At 41.6% G+C, this 16,956-nt stretch overlaps 1 protein-coding gene across 1 annotated transcript in view; it reads left to right on the top strand.

The window, feature by feature from the left end:
- The window catches only part of Scp2 (sterol carrier protein 2), a 140,846-nt gene extending 125,357 nt beyond the window's left edge, over positions 1–15,489 (top strand). Inside the window, exons 14-16 of the mRNA XM_004869228.4 lie at positions 60–189; positions 12,005–12,084; positions 14,542–15,489. Coding sequence (XP_004869285.2) covers positions 60–189; positions 12,005–12,084; positions 14,542–14,637 — 306 coding nt within the window. The 3' untranslated portion in view covers positions 14,638–15,489. The remainder of the gene's footprint in view (positions 1–59; positions 190–12,004; positions 12,085–14,541) is intronic.
- Positions 15,490–16,956: the final 1,467 nt, after the last annotated feature.

The following is a 16,956-nucleotide window of genomic DNA, read 5'->3' as shown; positions in this document are numbered from 1 at the left end:
TGAGGAGAAAGCCAAAGAAGAGGACTTAATGTAACTTCTAGTGTTATTTGTGTTTCCAGGAAGGTGAGCAGTTTGTGAAGAAAATCGGTGGTATTTTTGCCTTCAAGGTGAAGGATGGCCCTGGGGGTAAAGAAGCCACCTGGGTCGTGGATGTGAAGAACGGCAAAGGATCGGTGCTTCCCAACTCAGGTCAGTGCAGTGGTGACTTAATTTATGGAGCAATGACAAGTTCGCAAAGGCTGTCAGCAGGGAAAATTGGAGTCTGTTTTTGGGTTCCCCAAAAAGACCAGCTTTAGAGGCTCTAGGTTTTATTAAAGAACCTCAGAAGTGAAGCCTTGTAAACAGGAGAGGACAGAGCCACCTCCTCCCAAGGTCGGGAGGCCCCATCATAGCACTGCCAGTCTTAGGCTGTGGAATTAGACAGACTTGCCTGGGGTCTTGGCCTTGCCATATTCATTCTGACCCTGGACCCATTGTTTAGCTTCTCTGAAACTCGGGTTTCTTATCTGTAAGTGGGTTGGTAAATGGTGCCTATTTCATAGGCTGGATGTGGGGATTGGAGGATTCTCTCCTAGCCTGGAAAGCACACGGTCCAGTGCAAGGTTATGCGGATTCACTGCCACTGCCTCCTCTCATCTTAATCTTTTTTGATGAGCTTTTGTTCTGATCACTATGTAAAATCTGTTTCTGCCGGTCTCCGATGACTGCCACGTTGCTAAATTCAGTGATGAATTCTAGCCCTCATGATAGCACACTTCCAGGTTTTCCTCTTGCTGCCTGGCTGCTCCTTCTTGGCCTGTCTTGCTAATTTCTCATCTTCAAAGTTCTAACCAGTGGAACAGCTGCAAGGCTCGGTTCCATTTCATTCCTTGGGATCTCATCTACTTTCCTCTTTAAAAACCATCTCTCTACCGATGACTCCCAGATTTGTGTGTTCAGCATGACCACCTAAGTGAATATGCAGATCCTTAATTAACAGGTTTACGACTAGGATGTCTGTCTTGGGGTGTTTGCTGTTGCTATAAAAGTGTTATGAACTCAATAAATTATGGAAAGAAGTTTATTTGGCTCATGGTTGTGGAGGCTGAGCAGTCCAACATTGAGGGGGTGTGTCTTGTGACGACTTTCTTACTGTATCACAATGTAATGAAAGGGCAGGTATGCTTTTGTGAAACAGAAAGTAAAAGAAAGGTAGGAGCTGAACTTTTTTTTTCAGGAGCCCATACCTAAGATAATGGCATTAATGCATTCTTGAGGACAGACCCTCGTGGCTTAATCACCTTTTAAGGACTTAACCTCCCCACCCCCTTTTCTTTGGTTGCAATAGGCTCTCCCTAAGTTGCCACGGCCTGGTTTGAACTTGTGCTCCTCTGGCCTCAGCCTCCCAGAGTTCTAGCATTACAGGCATGTTTCACCACACCCAGCTTTTCACCTTTTAATACTATTACAAATGCAATTAAATTGCAACATGAGTTTTAGAGAGAACATTGTAGCACCTAATAGGTATCTCAGAGTAACCATGTCTGAAGCTGAACTCCTGTTTCTCCTCCTCCTCCCTGTAAGCATGCACTTTTCCTGCTGTCTTATCTCTTCTCGGTAACTTGCTCTTGTGTCCTGCTGGCTGCTCTTTTTCTTGACAGACTGGCCCAGCAAATCCTGCCCTCTACTACTGGCACCTGGTCTAAGCAGTTACCTTATTTTTGCAGTCTCCTAGCTTCTGTTTGTGTCCCCTGTGGATCTTCTGCACACAGCAGCAAGAGCGATCTTTTTCTTCTTTTTTTTTGCACCTTTACATGATCTCTCTTCGTTCTTATTTTTCCCCTTCCCCTGCCTTCCCTTCAGTTCCTCCATCTCTCCCTATTTACAAAGACTTTGTTTCCATTTTTTCATTTTCTCATATTAATTCCATTCCCTTCTTTCCTTTCCCCTAGCCCTCCCACTTCCCCTTCCTCTTTGCCCCTTTTCTTCCTATTTCACATTGTCTATTATACCTTTTAATCCTTATTTACACTTTCAGTTTCTCACACTAGAGAAACCATTCAGTATTTTATTTACACGTGTGTGTCCTATTTATTTCACTTAAGAGTATCGCCTCAATGTGCATCCATTTAGCAATAAATGTCTCTAATTTCTCATTTTTTATGGCTGAGTAGTACTCCATTTTATTAAAAAACCACATTTTTTTTATCCAGTCTCCAGTTGATGGGCATTTGGGCTGTTTCCACGTTTTAGCTATTACAAACTGTTCTGCTATGAACATGGGTGCACATATATCACTGTGGTATGATTCTTTTAATTCTTTGGAGAAGATTCCCAGCAGGGGAATAGCGGGGTCAAATGGGATTTCCAGTCCTAGTTCTTTGAGGTAGCTCCATACTGATTTCCACAGTGCTTGCACCAGTCTACACTCCCACCAGCACTGGAGCAGGGTTCCTCTTTCCCCACAGCCCCACCAGCAGTTGTTGTTGGTTGATTTCATGATAGCAGCCATTCTTTCTGGAGTGAGGTGGAATCTCAGCATTGTTTTCATTTGCATCTCTCAAATGACCAGTGATGTTGAACATTTTTTCATATATTTATTTGCTATTTCTACTTCTTTATCTGAAAAATGTCTGTTCATTTCAGATGCCCATTTTCAGATTGGGTCTTTAAATTTGGGAGGTCTGATTTTTTTTAAGTTCTTTCTTGATTCCAGATAGTAGACCTTTGTCTGAGGAACAGCAGGTTAAAATTTTTCCCCACATCGTGGGTTGTCTGTTCATACTGCTGGTGGTTTCTCTTGCTGTGCAGAAGCTTTTTAATAAGAAGAGATCCCACTTGTTGATTGTTTGTGCTAGTTCACAGGCAACTGAGGTTTTGTTCATAAAATCTTTTCCTACACCAGTGTCTTCAAGAGTTCTACCTAACCTCTGTTCCAGCTGATTCAGCGTTTCTATTTTAATATTTAGATCTTTAATCCATTTAGATTTTAGTTTAGTACATGGTAAGAGATATAAGTCTAGCTTTAATTGTTGGCAAGTTGAAACCCAATTTTTCCAACACCATTTATTAAAGAGGCTATCTTTCCTCCAGTGAGGATGTTTGGCTCCTTTGTCGAAGATGAGGTGGCTGAGTGTGTCTGGAGTTGTTTCTGCATCTTCTAATCTGTTCCACTGGTCCTCAGGTCTGTTTCTTTGCCAGTGCCATGCTGTTTTTATCACAGTAGCTTTGTAGTATAGTTTCAAGTTGGGGGTTGTGATACCCGCTGGCATGGCTCTGTTGCCTAGAATTGCTTTTGCTATTCTTGGTCTCTTCTTGTTCCAAATGAATTTTTGGATTGTTTTCTCAAGATCTGTGAAGTATGCTGCTGGGCTTTCAATTGGGATTGCATTGAATCTATATAGTAGTTTTAGAAGTATGGCCATTTTCACTGTTGATCCTTCCTACTCAGGAGCAGGGGATGTCTTTCCATTTTCTGATATCCTCCTCAATCTCTTTTTTCAGAGTGCTATAGTTTTCAGAGAAGAGGTCTTTGATTTCTTTTGTTAGGTTGATTCCTAGGTATTTCATTGTTTTGGATGCTATTGTGAAAGGAATTGTTTACCCTGTTTCTGTCTCAGTGGGTCTCTTGTTCGTGTCGAGGAAAGCTGTTGATTTTTGTGTGTTGACCTTGTATCCAGCTACTCTACTGAATTTGGTTATTAAGTCTAGAAGACTTTTGGTGGAGTTCTTGGGGTCTTCTATATACAGTATCATGTCTTCTGCAAATAATGACTGTTTGACTTCTTCATTTCCTATCTTTATTCCTTTTATTTCTTTCTCTTGTCTAATTGCCATGGCTAATGTTTCCAAAACTATATCGAACAGGAGTGGTGATATGGACATCCTTGTCTTGTTCCTAATTTTGGTGTGAAGGATTTCAGTTTTTGACCATTTAGTATGATATTGGCTGTTGGTTTTTCAAAGATGGCTTTTATCAGATTGAGGTAGAGACCGTCTATTCCAATTTTTTGTAGGGTTTTTATCATAAATGTGTGTTGGATTTTGTTGAATGCTTTTTCTGCATCAATTGATATGATCATATGATTTTTGTCCTTGGATCTATTGATAATAGTATATTACATTAATTGATTTGCGTATGTTGAACCATCCCTGCATCCCTGGGATGAATCCTACTTGGTCGGGGTGTATTATCTTCTTGATGATCTTCTGCATTCTATTTGCCAGTATCTTACTAAGGAATTTTGCATCTATGTTCATTAGTGAGATTGGCCTATAGTTCTCTTTTTCAGTTGGGTCTTTCTCTGCTTTGGAGATCAAGGTGATGCTTGCTTCCAGGAATGAATTTGGGAGTATCGCTTCCCTTTCAATTTCATTGAAGAGTTTAAACAGTAGTTGCAGTAGTTCCTTTCTAAATGTCTTGTAGAATTCAGCAGGGAAGCCATCAGGACCTGGGCTTTTCTTAGTTGGTAAGTTTTTAATTACATTTCAATTTCATTGATTGATATTGGGTTGGTTAGAATTTTTAGGTCTTCTTTGTTCAACTTTGGTAATTCATAAGTATCTAGGAATCTGTCCGTTTCTGTGTTTTCCATGTTATTGGTGTATAGCTTCTAGAAGTAGGTATTGATGATCCTCTGGATTTCTGCTGGGTCCGTTGTAATTTCATCCTTTTCATTCCTAATTGCATGGATTTGGGCCTTTTCTTTCCTTTTTCTGATAAGTTTGGGTAAGGGTTTGTCAATTTTGTTGATTCTTTCAAAGAACCAACTCTTGGCTTCATTGATTTTTTTTGTGTGTTGTTCTCTTAGTCTCCATTGCATTGATTTCTGTTCTGCTCTTTATAATTTCCTCCCTTGTATGAGCTTTGGATTTGTCCTACTCTTCTTTTTCTAGAAGCTTGAGGTTCAGCATCAGGTTGTTTAATTGGGCTAGCTCTGTTTTCCTAATATGAGTGTTCACTGCTATGAATTTCCCTCGTAAGACTGCTTTCATTGTGTCCCATAGATTCTGATATGTTGTATTGTCATTGTCATTTAATTGAAGGAACTGTCTGATTTCTTCTTTAATTTCCTCTGTGACCCATTGGTTATTCAGAAGTGTGTTGTTCAGTTTCCATGTGTTTATGAAATTTTTGTGGTTTCTTTTGCTATTGATCTCCAATTTCATCGCACTGTAGTCTGTTAATATACAGGGGATAATGTCAATTCCTTTGCACCTACTTAAACATGTTCTATGAGCAAGTGTGTGGTCTAGTTTGGAGAATGACCTGTGTGTAGCTGAAAAGAATATGTATTCTGATTTGGTGGGGTGGAACACTCTGTATACATGTGTAAGTTCAATTGTTCAAGAGTTTGATTGAGTTCTCGTATTTCATTACTTATTCTTTGTCTAGTTGATCTATCTGTGACAATGGGGTATTGAGGTCCCCCACTATTATTGTATTAGTGCATATATGACTTCATGTCCGTTAGTATTTGTTTTATATAGTTGGATGCCCTAGTGTTTGGTGCATAGATATTTATGATTATCATCTCTTCCTGTTGGATTGTTCCTTTACAAGGATGTAGTGTCCTTCTTTGCCTCTCTTAATCAGTGTTGGTTTGAAATCCACTTGATCTGCCAAGAGGATAGCTACTCCTGCTTTTTTGGGGGTTCCTCTTGCATGGAGTATTTTTTTCCACCCTTTAACTTTCAGTCTATGAGTTTCTTTTTGAATCAGGTGTGTTTCTTGTATACAGCATATTGTTGGATCTTCTTGACCCACTCTTCTAGTCTATTTCTTTTGATTGGTGAGTTGAGACCATTAACATTGATGGTTATAACTGGTACGTATTGACTTGTCATTGTCATGACTTTTTCTTTTTGTTGGATTCTCCCCCTTTGCATTTAATTTCTTGTCGCATCTGACAGATTCATTCTGCTGTGTTTCCTAGGGTTGTGATCCTCGTTGTCTTTTCCTAGGATATTGTCTAAAATTTTTTGGAGTGCTGGTTTGGTATTCATGAAGTTCCTAAGGTGCTCTTTATCATGAAAGTATCTTATTTCTCCATCAATTTTGAAAGATAGTTTTGTAGGGTACATCAATCTGGGTTGGAGGCTGTTTCCCTTTAGGGCTTGCAATATGTCACTCCATGCTCTTCTTGCCTTGAGGGTTTGCATTGAGAAGTCTGCTGTGATTCTGATGGACTTTCCTTTGTATGTGATTTGTTTCTTTTCTCTAACTGCATGCAGAACTTTGTTCTTCTGTTGGGTTTCTGGAATCTTAACAATTATATTCCTATGTGTATATATTTTTTTTTATCAAGGCTAGTGTTGGAGTCCTATGTGCCTCACTTATCTGTGTGTCAAGTTCTTTTCCCCTGCTTGGGAAGTTTTCTGCCATCACATCTGTGAACAGTTTTGTTATGTCATCTGCACTGTCTCCTGTTTCTTCATTTACTCCAATCAGTCTTATGTTACTCTTCTTTGCATTGTCTAGCAGGTGCTGGATTGATTTCTCATGGTCCCTTACAATTTTAAAGCAATTTCCCTTTTCCTGGTCACTAATTGCAATGCTATCTTCTGTATCTGAAATTGTGTCCTCACATTGGCTCATTCTGCTGTGTAGACATTCAGTGGAGTTTTTAATCTCCTGGAAATCTGTTTGCATCTGTTTTATGGATTCCATTTGTTTCCTATGTTGGGATTCCATTATGTTCATCAGCTCCTCTCTAGATTTATTAATCTTGCACTATGAGCACAATCTCTGTTGTTATCTGAGAAATTATTTCTGATTTCATTTTTCCCAGATCCTCTTTTGTTGCCAATTCAGGGAGTCCAGGTGGTTGAGTATCAGAGCGTTCCATCTCGTTTCCCTTTGGGGTTGCTATAGGTGATCTGGAAGTCTGGTTTTGAGACTTGTTTAAGTGTCTTCTCATTTCATTGGGGGTGGGCCTCTGGGGGGGTGGGGTATGTGTGTGTGCTGCTGGTGCCCGTGCAGCTCACCTGCTCTGCACTGGGAGCGGTCGTATGGCGGCCCAGAAACCTCTGCACTGAGAGTCCAGAGTGATCATTTTAAAACTCAGAAGTTTTTTAATCTCCTCTGCTCAAACTGTCCAATGGCCATCAACTCATTCCACATCAAGCAGAGTTCCTGTGACGGTACTACATGATCTGGCCTCAGTCTTCTCTGTTGTACTACATCCTTGATCACTTGGATGCAGTAACGCCGGCTTCCTTGCTATTGCTTGAATGTGGGGTGTTCTGTGTTCTCAAACTGGGGGCTTCTACTCTCTGTTCTTGCTGCTTAGAATTGTCTTCATCCAGATATCTTCATGGCTGGTTGCAGATTTTTTGCTTTTTGCCCAAATGTCACCTTCTCATGAGCTTTTCCCTAACCACCTTAAAAGATCACATTCTTATTACCATAACCTGTTGTCATGTCTGCCATATTTTTCTCTTTTGTATTCATCACTGTCTCCATATCCCATATAATATCATTTGTTTGCTTATTGTTCATCTTCCCCATGTGTATTGCAGTCTCTGCAGACGCAGAACTTTTTGTCCATTAGGTTTACTGCATTCCCAGTTCCTGGCATAGTACTTGACACATGACAGGCTTTGCGACTAAATACATTTGAACAACAGATTGAATGAATGTCGTGTAGAAAACATTCAGTCAGTGGTAGCTATCTTGCACTAAGTTTCTCCTGCTGGCAAGGACATGGTATAATTTAAAATATGATGAAGTGGGACCAGCTTTCAAAGAGCTTACTATGCATGATAGGAACTTTGAAAGTCATTTAATATATAATCAATCCATTAAAGTTTTTAAAAAATGAAAGCCAGCTCTATTTAGAAGACAGGGCTGGTGCATTGGACCTGATGGACTGGAAAGTAGAGATGAGAGGCAGCATTTGGGAGGAGGGGTGTACACCGAGTGAGCAGCTCAGGGTGGCAGTGAACACAGCAGGTTAGTTTTTCGAGGGGAGATGCTGGTATCAGAGGTGGAATTAATGGAACCTGGATGCGGTGTAGAAGAAAGAGGTCACACTTCAGGACAGTCTCGGAGGAGAGGGTAACACCAGGGGCACAGGTGGAAGGAGGGCCGGCCTTAGGAAGGAAGGACGGAGGACTCTTTCTTTTTAATGGTGGTTAAGGGGGAGAGGTTGACAGAGCTCATGGAATAGAGTTCGGAGCATGGAGGCAAGAGAAGTTAAGAACATCGTTACACACTGATGAATAGGCAGTCAAGAAGAGGTTAAGAAGGAAAAGCTGAATAGCGGTGAAGGAGTCGGCTGATCTAGTGTGGGAAGTATGGTTTTGTTGTGAAGATTTCTGAATTATACAGACGACACCCCCCCCCCCCCCGCCGGGCAGAAAAAGGCTTTGTATCCTATAAGCTGCTGCTCTAAGGAAGAAAAGCCAAAGTTTTGTCTAGATTTTCAGCTTTTAGAAGGAGCTTTGGGAAATACAGTAGTGCCAATTTTTTAAATGACTACAGGTTAATAGTTACTTAGGATTGTATTCTGAAATTCCTAGACAGATGTTAAGGTGATTTAAAAAACTTTCTCCTTTTCCTCCTATTTTGTTGCTGGTTGGTTATTTCATCAGGAAAGATAATCCGCTTATGGAAAGCTGTGGAATGATTTCAGAAAAGCCTCGTGTTCCCTGCAGAGAGACCTCCCATGTACTCTCTCCACATTAGGTGCCCCGTCTGAGACCCAAAGTGATCTTACCCTCGAGCAGGGTAGTTTCTCCTGAAACTGACACCGTTGGCAGTCAGGAGTGGTGTTGAAATGTGGACTTAGCCTGTGAAAGCCACCACTGCAAATTGCCAGCTCCTTTTACCTCCACCAACAAGTGACCATTTGTTAAAATTTAGCTATGTTAAAGCATCAGTAACCTGCCCTAGTTTGAACTGGCTCCTTAGGAGAATTGCTGGTTTCTTTGCCATGTACATAGTGTTAGGAGGTTTATTTACTGTTAACGAAGTGATACTTACTTATTTACTTAAATGTGTTTCTCATCTGCTTATCCCCTAAGAGCTTGGTAATGATTGATTATGTACATGATGGTATTAAGGACTTGTGGATTTGTGCTGCCTGGGTGCCTTTCAGTGTGTTCTCCATGAGTCCTGCCCTTCCCTCCTCTCCTTTGAAATAACTCACATAGCATATCGCCGGGAAGCCAACATTGATTAATCTAACATGACAAATTATTTCTTTATTTTGCCTCTCAGCACTTGAGTTCTCAGCCCTGTCCTTTATGGGCGACAGGATATAGAAAGCCTCAGGGTCACCAGCCCCAGAGTACACTAGATAGAACAGAGCCTCTGGAGACACCCAAGCTTGGCTTCAGATCTGGGCTCTGTCCCTGACAAGGTATAGACCTTCCCAGAGTTCAGTTGTCTTGTCTAGAAAATAAATGAGAGTAATTCTACCCATGTTGTCGGGATTGCATGAGATAATAAGGTGTATAAGGCACTTGTCCATGCTCTGTAAATCATTGTTCACTCCCAGCCCATACATTAAATACAAATTTTGCTTGGACACAAAGGCTTGTCTAAGCCTCCTAAAGGACTTGGGGAACTGAGAAAGCATCTGGGATGTATTGCACACTGATGAATTGGTGAAAGCCCCATTAAAACTGAGATGAAGCCAGGGATTTAGCTCAGTGGTTCTGGCGCCTGCCTCGAAAGTGCAAGGTCCCGAGTTCGATTCCTGGTTACTCCCCCGCAAAAAAAAGATGAGTGTGCACAGGAGTTGGGAGTATGGGCTTTGGCAGCAGGAATCTGCTGTGCAATCTGAGGCAAGTTATTTTAAAGAGCAGATGAGACCAGGTGTGTGAGATGCTCAGCATGAAAGCTCAATAAACTCTGATGCTCCCTCAGCAGCAGATTTCACTTCCCCAAGTCACCCTTCAGTGACCAAGAGTCCTTTCTTGGAATATTAGGGTCAGGACCAACAACTCAGTTTGTTAGCTTTTTCCTCTCTGTTCTTTGATGTTATATATCTGCAATAGAACTGGATTTTCTAAACTGTAAATTCCTTCATTTTTAAGGCTTCAAGCCTTTTTTCCCTCCTAATAAGAAAAATTTTTGTTAGCACCCAGGGTAGAATGATCTTTGACTTTTAGTCTTTTAAGGACAATCCTTGAGTTGTAAGACATGTAATAAAGACTTTATTTCCTCATCTTGCTTTAGTTATTTAGTAGTATGGGCATATGCCACACTATGACAGTTTATCCTTTCATTAAGGCACAGACTGAGTAATTTATTGATTGCTCTTTATGTGTGAACCTCTCTTCAAGGGCTGGGGACACAGCAGTGAACAAGACTGTGAGGGGCCTGCTCTTCTGAAGTTTTCATGTTACAGAACTCCCAGATTGTTATCAGAGTGCCCGTACAGTCCCTCTGTCTAGTATTAGGTTGCTCGGCATCCTCACCAGCGCTGGATTTTGATACTTTAAAAAAAAATTCTTGGGGCTGGGGATTTAGCTCAGTGGTTCCGCCGCCTGCCTCGCAAGCACAAGGTTCCGGGTTCAATCCCTGGTACCCCCCCCCCCAAATTAATTAATTAATTAATTAATTCTAACCATTCATTCTAGTAGGTATGTGGCATCTCGTTGTGGTTTTAATGTTGATTTTCCACTGACAAACACTGCTGAAATTAAGCAGTGTTTCATATGGTTTGGGCCATTTGGAGAGTCCCTTCTGTGCCATGCCTGGTTGTGCCATTTGACCATGTTTGTAGTGGGTTAGCCAAGCTTTTCCGAGAAGTGGGAGTTCTTTCTGTATTTTAGATATAGATGTCAGATAGTGCATGAGTTGCAAATATTTTCTCCCCCTCTATCTGCCACATGCTTTGAAAATAGTTATATTGGCACATAGCCACACATGTGTTTGTGTGTAGTCTGTGGCTGCTTTTGCACTACACAGGCACAGTGGAGTAGTTGTGATACAGACCTGGTTATCTATAGAGCCTAAAATATTTAGTATCCAGTCCTTTACAGAAAAGTTTGTTGACCACAGATTTAGATGGCTGTATTTGCTTTCTCCTACAGCATAACAAATTACTACAAACTTAGTGGCTTAAAAGAACACACACATTTATCACCCTACAGATTCCCATGGATGAGGCAGCTGAGGACAGCTTAGCAGGGTCCTCTGCATAGGATCACCCAAGGCTGCAGTGGAGGTGTTGGCCAGGGCTGGGTCCTATGTAGAGGCTCGACTAGGGAAGGGTTCAGGTCCAAGCTTATCCAGCCCGCTGGAAGAATGTATTTCCTGTGGTTGTGAGAGAGGCAGCCTTCGTGTTTTACTGGCTGTATGCCAGAGTCACCCCAGCTCCTCAGGAAGCATAGCCCTTGGCAGGGGAAGTTCATACAGTGAGTCCATGGCTCTTCAGAGCCAGCAGGACAGCAAGAATGGGTCTGCCGGCAAGATGGAGGCTTATGCAACATACCAGTACAGGAATGCCATTCCATCACTGCTGCCACTTTCTTTTGGCTAGAAGCAGTCACAGGACCTGCCCTCCTGCTCACACAGGAGGGAAGGGGATTATACAAAGGGAGGTACACCAAGAGGCAGGGATCCCTTTAGAGTGTGTTTGCCACAGTAATCTGAGTCATAGATTGGTATCTAAGTTGTCAGGTACTTTTCCTATACTTAGATAATTGGATACTGTTTTAAGCAAAAATAGGATCATACATATAGTTTATTGTGTAACTGGCTTATATAATGGTATCCTGAGCAGAGGAACATAAACATTTTTCAGGTCAGTAAGTCTAGATCCACAGCATCCCCCCTAATGGCTGCATTGTATCCCATTAGATGGATATAATTTACTTAATTGTACTCTTTATGTTAAATATCAAACTTGCTCATCTTACCATTTGCCATATGCCATTGAAATGGGTGCTCATTTCCTTACACTACTTCAGGCTGGGTGCAATTCTGTTGCAGTCATGGCTCTTGTTCAATGTATAAATGAACCCAAACTCTCTCCCTTCTCTCCTCTTCCTCCTGTGTGTCCTGCTTTAGATAAGAAGGCCGACTGCACCATCACCATGGCTGACTCAGACTTGCTGGCTCTGATGACTGGTAAAATGAACCCTCAGTCGGTAAGTATGATGGAGCCTCAATCCTGCTAGCAGATGGGTCTCTCGGCCCTTTGCACTTCACCTCCTGCCTCAGACCCTCTATGCAAAATGGTCAGACCCACAAAACTCAGCGTTCCCCAGAACATCACCTGACAAATGACAGACATTTGTGGGGCCAGCTGTGTGCCAGACACTGTCCTGGGTGCTGGAAGTGCCAGATTCAGGAAATAGTTCCCACAGTCAGGGCAACCACAGTGTGGTATGAGACAGATCTGTAAAAGAGTAAATATAACTAGTGATCCAGAGTGCCTTGCCTGGCTTGTGGTCAGGGAGAGTAGAGGAAGGAGCAGCCTTGTTTTCTGGGACACTAGGGGCCCCACAACAGGCGGAAGATAGCAGTGCACCGTGGAGAGGAGTAACGTCAGGGTGTAGGGTGGGGTTGAGCACACAGGACCTTTGAGGTTTTGTGTCTTGGCTTTGTTCTTCCTGCCTCAATTCTCATTCCCTGACAAAATCCCCTGACTTTTGAAATTAGCTTAGGTATTCTCTCTTGAGACTCCAAATTGTTGAAAGCTGTAGAGTCCCAAGTCTGAGCCACTTACTGGATTGCTAGTTTAGCACTTGTCCTGTTAGCTGTAATGTGCCTCTTTTCCATTAAACAATGAATGTCTCAAATACAAATCACATCATATTGATCTTTCTGTTTGTAGAACTTAGCACAATGCCTGATGTGTTCAGGTTTTTATAAATAGTTGTTGGAACAAATTGTGCTTGTCTAAAATATATTGGTGCCTTGTATGGATCTTCCTGATCCCCAAATGGTCAAGAGTTCCTTGTACTCTTTAGTTGTATGGTGGTAAACAGACAGGGTGTGCTGGGCTTTCTGTCAGCTTGGTATACTGAGTGTTCTATTGGCAGAAAGAAGCTGAGACCTTTCTTTTCATTGTAACTTAGTTTGTTGCCTCAGCCTTGTTTGTTTCAGGCCTTGTTCTTATCCTTCCCTGGTAATTCCTAAGATTAGATAAAACAGCTCAATCTGACCGTCACATGTATGCCTTTTAAAATCTTTTTTCTGAGCCACTACACATATTTCAGTTGGTGCCATATGTTTCAATGAATATACACAGACAGTTCCACCCAGAGTTCTCTCGAAACCTGGACAGGACAGAGGCCACCAGTGTAGGAGTTGGCAGTCACCCTTCTTCCCAGCCATGCTGCCTGTCCCCCTGCAGACACCGTGCACTGCTTTGGCAGGGTGTGCAGACTTCACGCATCAGCTGCCTTCTCTCTCTCCATTCATCTGTGCACTGCCTATTTGGGGTGTGGGAGTGAGGTGACAGCTTATTTTCCCTCAGCACCTGTTAGCACCCAAAGGAATCACAGATTGAAACAGCAGAGCTTTCTGGTAATGTGCTAATGGCCTTCCCTTATGCTCAGTAGAGGACTTGGCTGGAGATCATTAAATGCAGTGGAAATTCTAATTCCAGTGTTTGGCTATGGTCAAAACAAACCCGTGTGCTCTCCAGCCCAAAGCACACATGAAGAACACCTAGAGGCCACTTTAAAATGATCCGTATGTTTGGGTTATCCACAGAGTCAGATTCATATTTTCTCTATTAGTAAATAAAGCATTATTTTCCCTTTTAAGTTAAAAAGGGGAAAGATGGAGAGTTTCTTTTGTACTGCTGGTCTGTATTTTTAAATGACATATGTTAAATGTATTGTGTTCTGAGACACCTGACCTTTAAGTCATCAGACAGAAGGCTTCGTGCCATATAGAAAGGAAATATTTAGTTTGCCCAGACAGGGAGGGAAGAAAAAAAAGGAATTAGTCACCCTTACCAAGAGGCGTACAAAAAAGGGCAAAGCCCCTCACTTAATATACTTGTGTAAAAAGCTAAGACTACCAGAAACTTTTCTCTTTAGCTCTTCCTTATTTCAGGAATTGAGTTAAAAGATTGAGATCATGTCAGGGAAATCAAGCTGTGCTCCCAACTTTGCTGTTTCTCTTAAGTGTTTCTAAGGTTTTGTTACATGGTAAATTCAGCAAACATCATGTGATCTAATCCCAAGTGTTGTTAAAGGGAACAGATTTCGGCTCTGCCCTTCAGAGTGGTCTGATTCTTCTCCCTGGGCCAGCAAGTAGCTTGAGCACCTGGTCCGCATGGGCCTGTCCTCTGTGGGGACCAGTCTTTATCAGGGAAAGCAGAGTAATTCTCGGTTTCTAGGAGAAGACATTTTGGAGGAAAAAGAAACAGAAGACATTTGGGGACAGTGTACCCTCCTCCTGCTCTACATAAAGCATGGTCTTTACAGTCCTTTCATCTGAGGAGTCTGGTTCTAAGTCTGTTCCAAAAAGCTACGTGTTGTATTTTGAAGAACATCAGTGACCTGGATGAATGATCTCGGTGCTGGATAGTCTAGGAACATTAGCAGTCTCAAGACAAAACTGCCACTTTTCTTTCTTCTTCCTCACAGGCCTTCTTTCAAGGTAAATTGAAAATCACTGGCAACATGGGCCTGGCAATGAAGTTACAGAATCTTCAGCTTCAGCCAGGCAAAGCTAAGCTGTGAAGAACTAACTCCCTTTGGCAGCTTTGGAAAATCAAGATGAGATATAGATCCATATATTTCATTGTCAGAGCTTAGGCTGAAACTACACGTTGGCAAATAATATGAGATAGCTTTGAGCTGATGGTATGCTACTGCTTTGCAGAATTGCATAAAATGTGCATGACAAAGTTAATATGGTAATTATGGTTTGGGGTAAATTTGAGTTTCAGAATAAAAGTAGGAACAGTAAAAACTATGTAAACAAAAGCTCTTGTTTTGCTTAGAAGTATATTTAAGAATTATCCTGTGGTGGATCCAATTTAAATTTTCCTTGGGAGAACTGGGAAAGAAGCAATACCAGTTGCTGGCCAGCAATTAGTGTCATCCACTTGATGACCGTCATTGATTTCTCACTAACAGTTCTTAAAATTCTGTACTGGTATTACAGATCTTTAAAATTTTGCATTTTATGCCATCACAAAGAAATGTTCTCCCGAAATAAAATAAAAGAAATCTGATCAAAGCTTAGGGTGAAACGTTTGTAGATGAACACAGGCTTATTTTTAAAGTAAAATTATTTTTAAAATGATGTTCCTTCTTGAAAAATCAGGGTAGTAGAGTCATAAAATGGTATTGCTAAAAATAATTGAGCAAATAAATTTTGCTTTCAGATGCAGTTCTCAGACTGTTATCTCATTAATTTATGTTTATGAAGTTCTCAGTCTTGTTTGTTTTCCTGTTTTGGGTAACTAATTATCTTCATTTATCTTTCTTCCTAGTTTTTCTAATTCTGTTATTTTTATAATTCATATATATGGGATAAAAATACTTTTGGAAGAATGTTCAATAGAAAATTAAAATAACTCTTTCTGATCTCCTTTGTATTGTATATGTTCTTTTTGCTCAGGGTTTTCTCCGTGGTGGAGCATGAGAAGAAAAACTAGGATTTTATATACTGAATGTTATCTGGACAGTACCTCCTGATTGCCCTGACACCCATTAGGGGGTTTGGCGGGAAGAGGGTGTGACCCGTAGCCACCTGGACCTGTTTCCCACGCTGTTAAAAGAGAGGCCCTAAACAGATGGTCTCTAAGGTCCCTTCTGCTGTGATGATCCTGTGAGTCTACTGTATGGGAGTTGTGCAGGCCAGGTGGTTAGAAGTACAAAGCCAAATTATTCATTTGTTTTAGATGTTTGGAGCCCTTGCTGATAGAGTTGGGACTGCGGACTAGATCCCCTGTGATTACTGGGCTTTGCGTGTTCTCTGAGAAGTATCAGCATTTAGTGATAGGGCCAGAGGATAAATTAAGCCAATACTACTAGTCAATCTCAAGTCCTGTAGAAAGAATTCAGAACACAGACCTACTTCTTAATTATACTCTCACTCTGAGAAGAAAGACTTCAAGAAAAAGGTTCCAATGAACGTCTGATTTGCCTGCATCATTCTACCCTCGCCAGTCTCAGAAAACAAGATATCTGAAACCAGGTGTGGTGGTGCAGGCCTGTAAGTCCAGCACTCTGGGATACTGAGGCAAGAAGACCCTCCCTGGGCAAGTTAGGGAATTAATGAGACTCTGTGTCAGTATAGGGGCTGGGGATGTAGCTCACTGTGAAGGCCCTGGGTTCAATCCCTTGTCACTTATACACACACACAGCCAGTGTATTCATACATGAATGTAATTTATGTGTATAACAGAGGCGTACTTAGTGAAAGAGTATAGTACTAGGGTTATTTTCCCCCTAGTGTATGATTTAAAGGAAAGACATTAACAGATCAGGGTTAAAACTGCTGTTGTTACTAGATGTGTTACTTGAGCAGGTTGAGCCTCAATTATCTGATCTATACCTAGAACAGTGCTAGGGACATTGTAGGCATTTAGTAAATATGAGCTCCTTTCTCGTCCTCACCATTATCACCACCACCTGCTCCTGTGATAAGATGTCTGTAGAGTTCTGTCCTACTTCTGGCGTCTTTTTCATCTGTTCATTTAACAGTATTTACTGAGTGCCTACTATATGTAGGGTACTATATGGAAGGTATAGTGCTAGGCACCGGAGATGGAGAGAGTCACCCAGAGATGAATAATTATTCCAGACTGAATGCTGTGCAGGAAATGATCAGGGTGCTGTGCTGGGGAGTCATAGTGAGGGACTTTGATGATGTAGTTAAGTGAGACATCTCTGAGAAAGTAATGGGGCGGGGAGGGCTGTTTTTTGAGACAGGGTGTCACCATGTAACCCAGGCAAGCCTCTAAATTGAGATCCTGCCTCGGCTTCCCAAGCGTTAGGACTCCCAAGTGTGTACCACAGCCAGTTTAGGAAATAATTTTTAGGCTGAGA

The sequence above is a fragment of the Heterocephalus glaber genome, unplaced genomic scaffold (genome assembly GCF_053883595.1).
Source record: "Heterocephalus glaber isolate CG9 unplaced genomic scaffold, H.glaber_assembly_v1.0 deba00001451, whole genome shotgun sequence".
Lineage (NCBI taxonomy): Eukaryota > Metazoa > Chordata > Mammalia > Rodentia > Bathyergidae > Heterocephalus > Heterocephalus glaber.
Note: the sequence above shows the minus strand (reverse complement) of the source record. Positions and strands in the feature narration are given on the sequence as shown.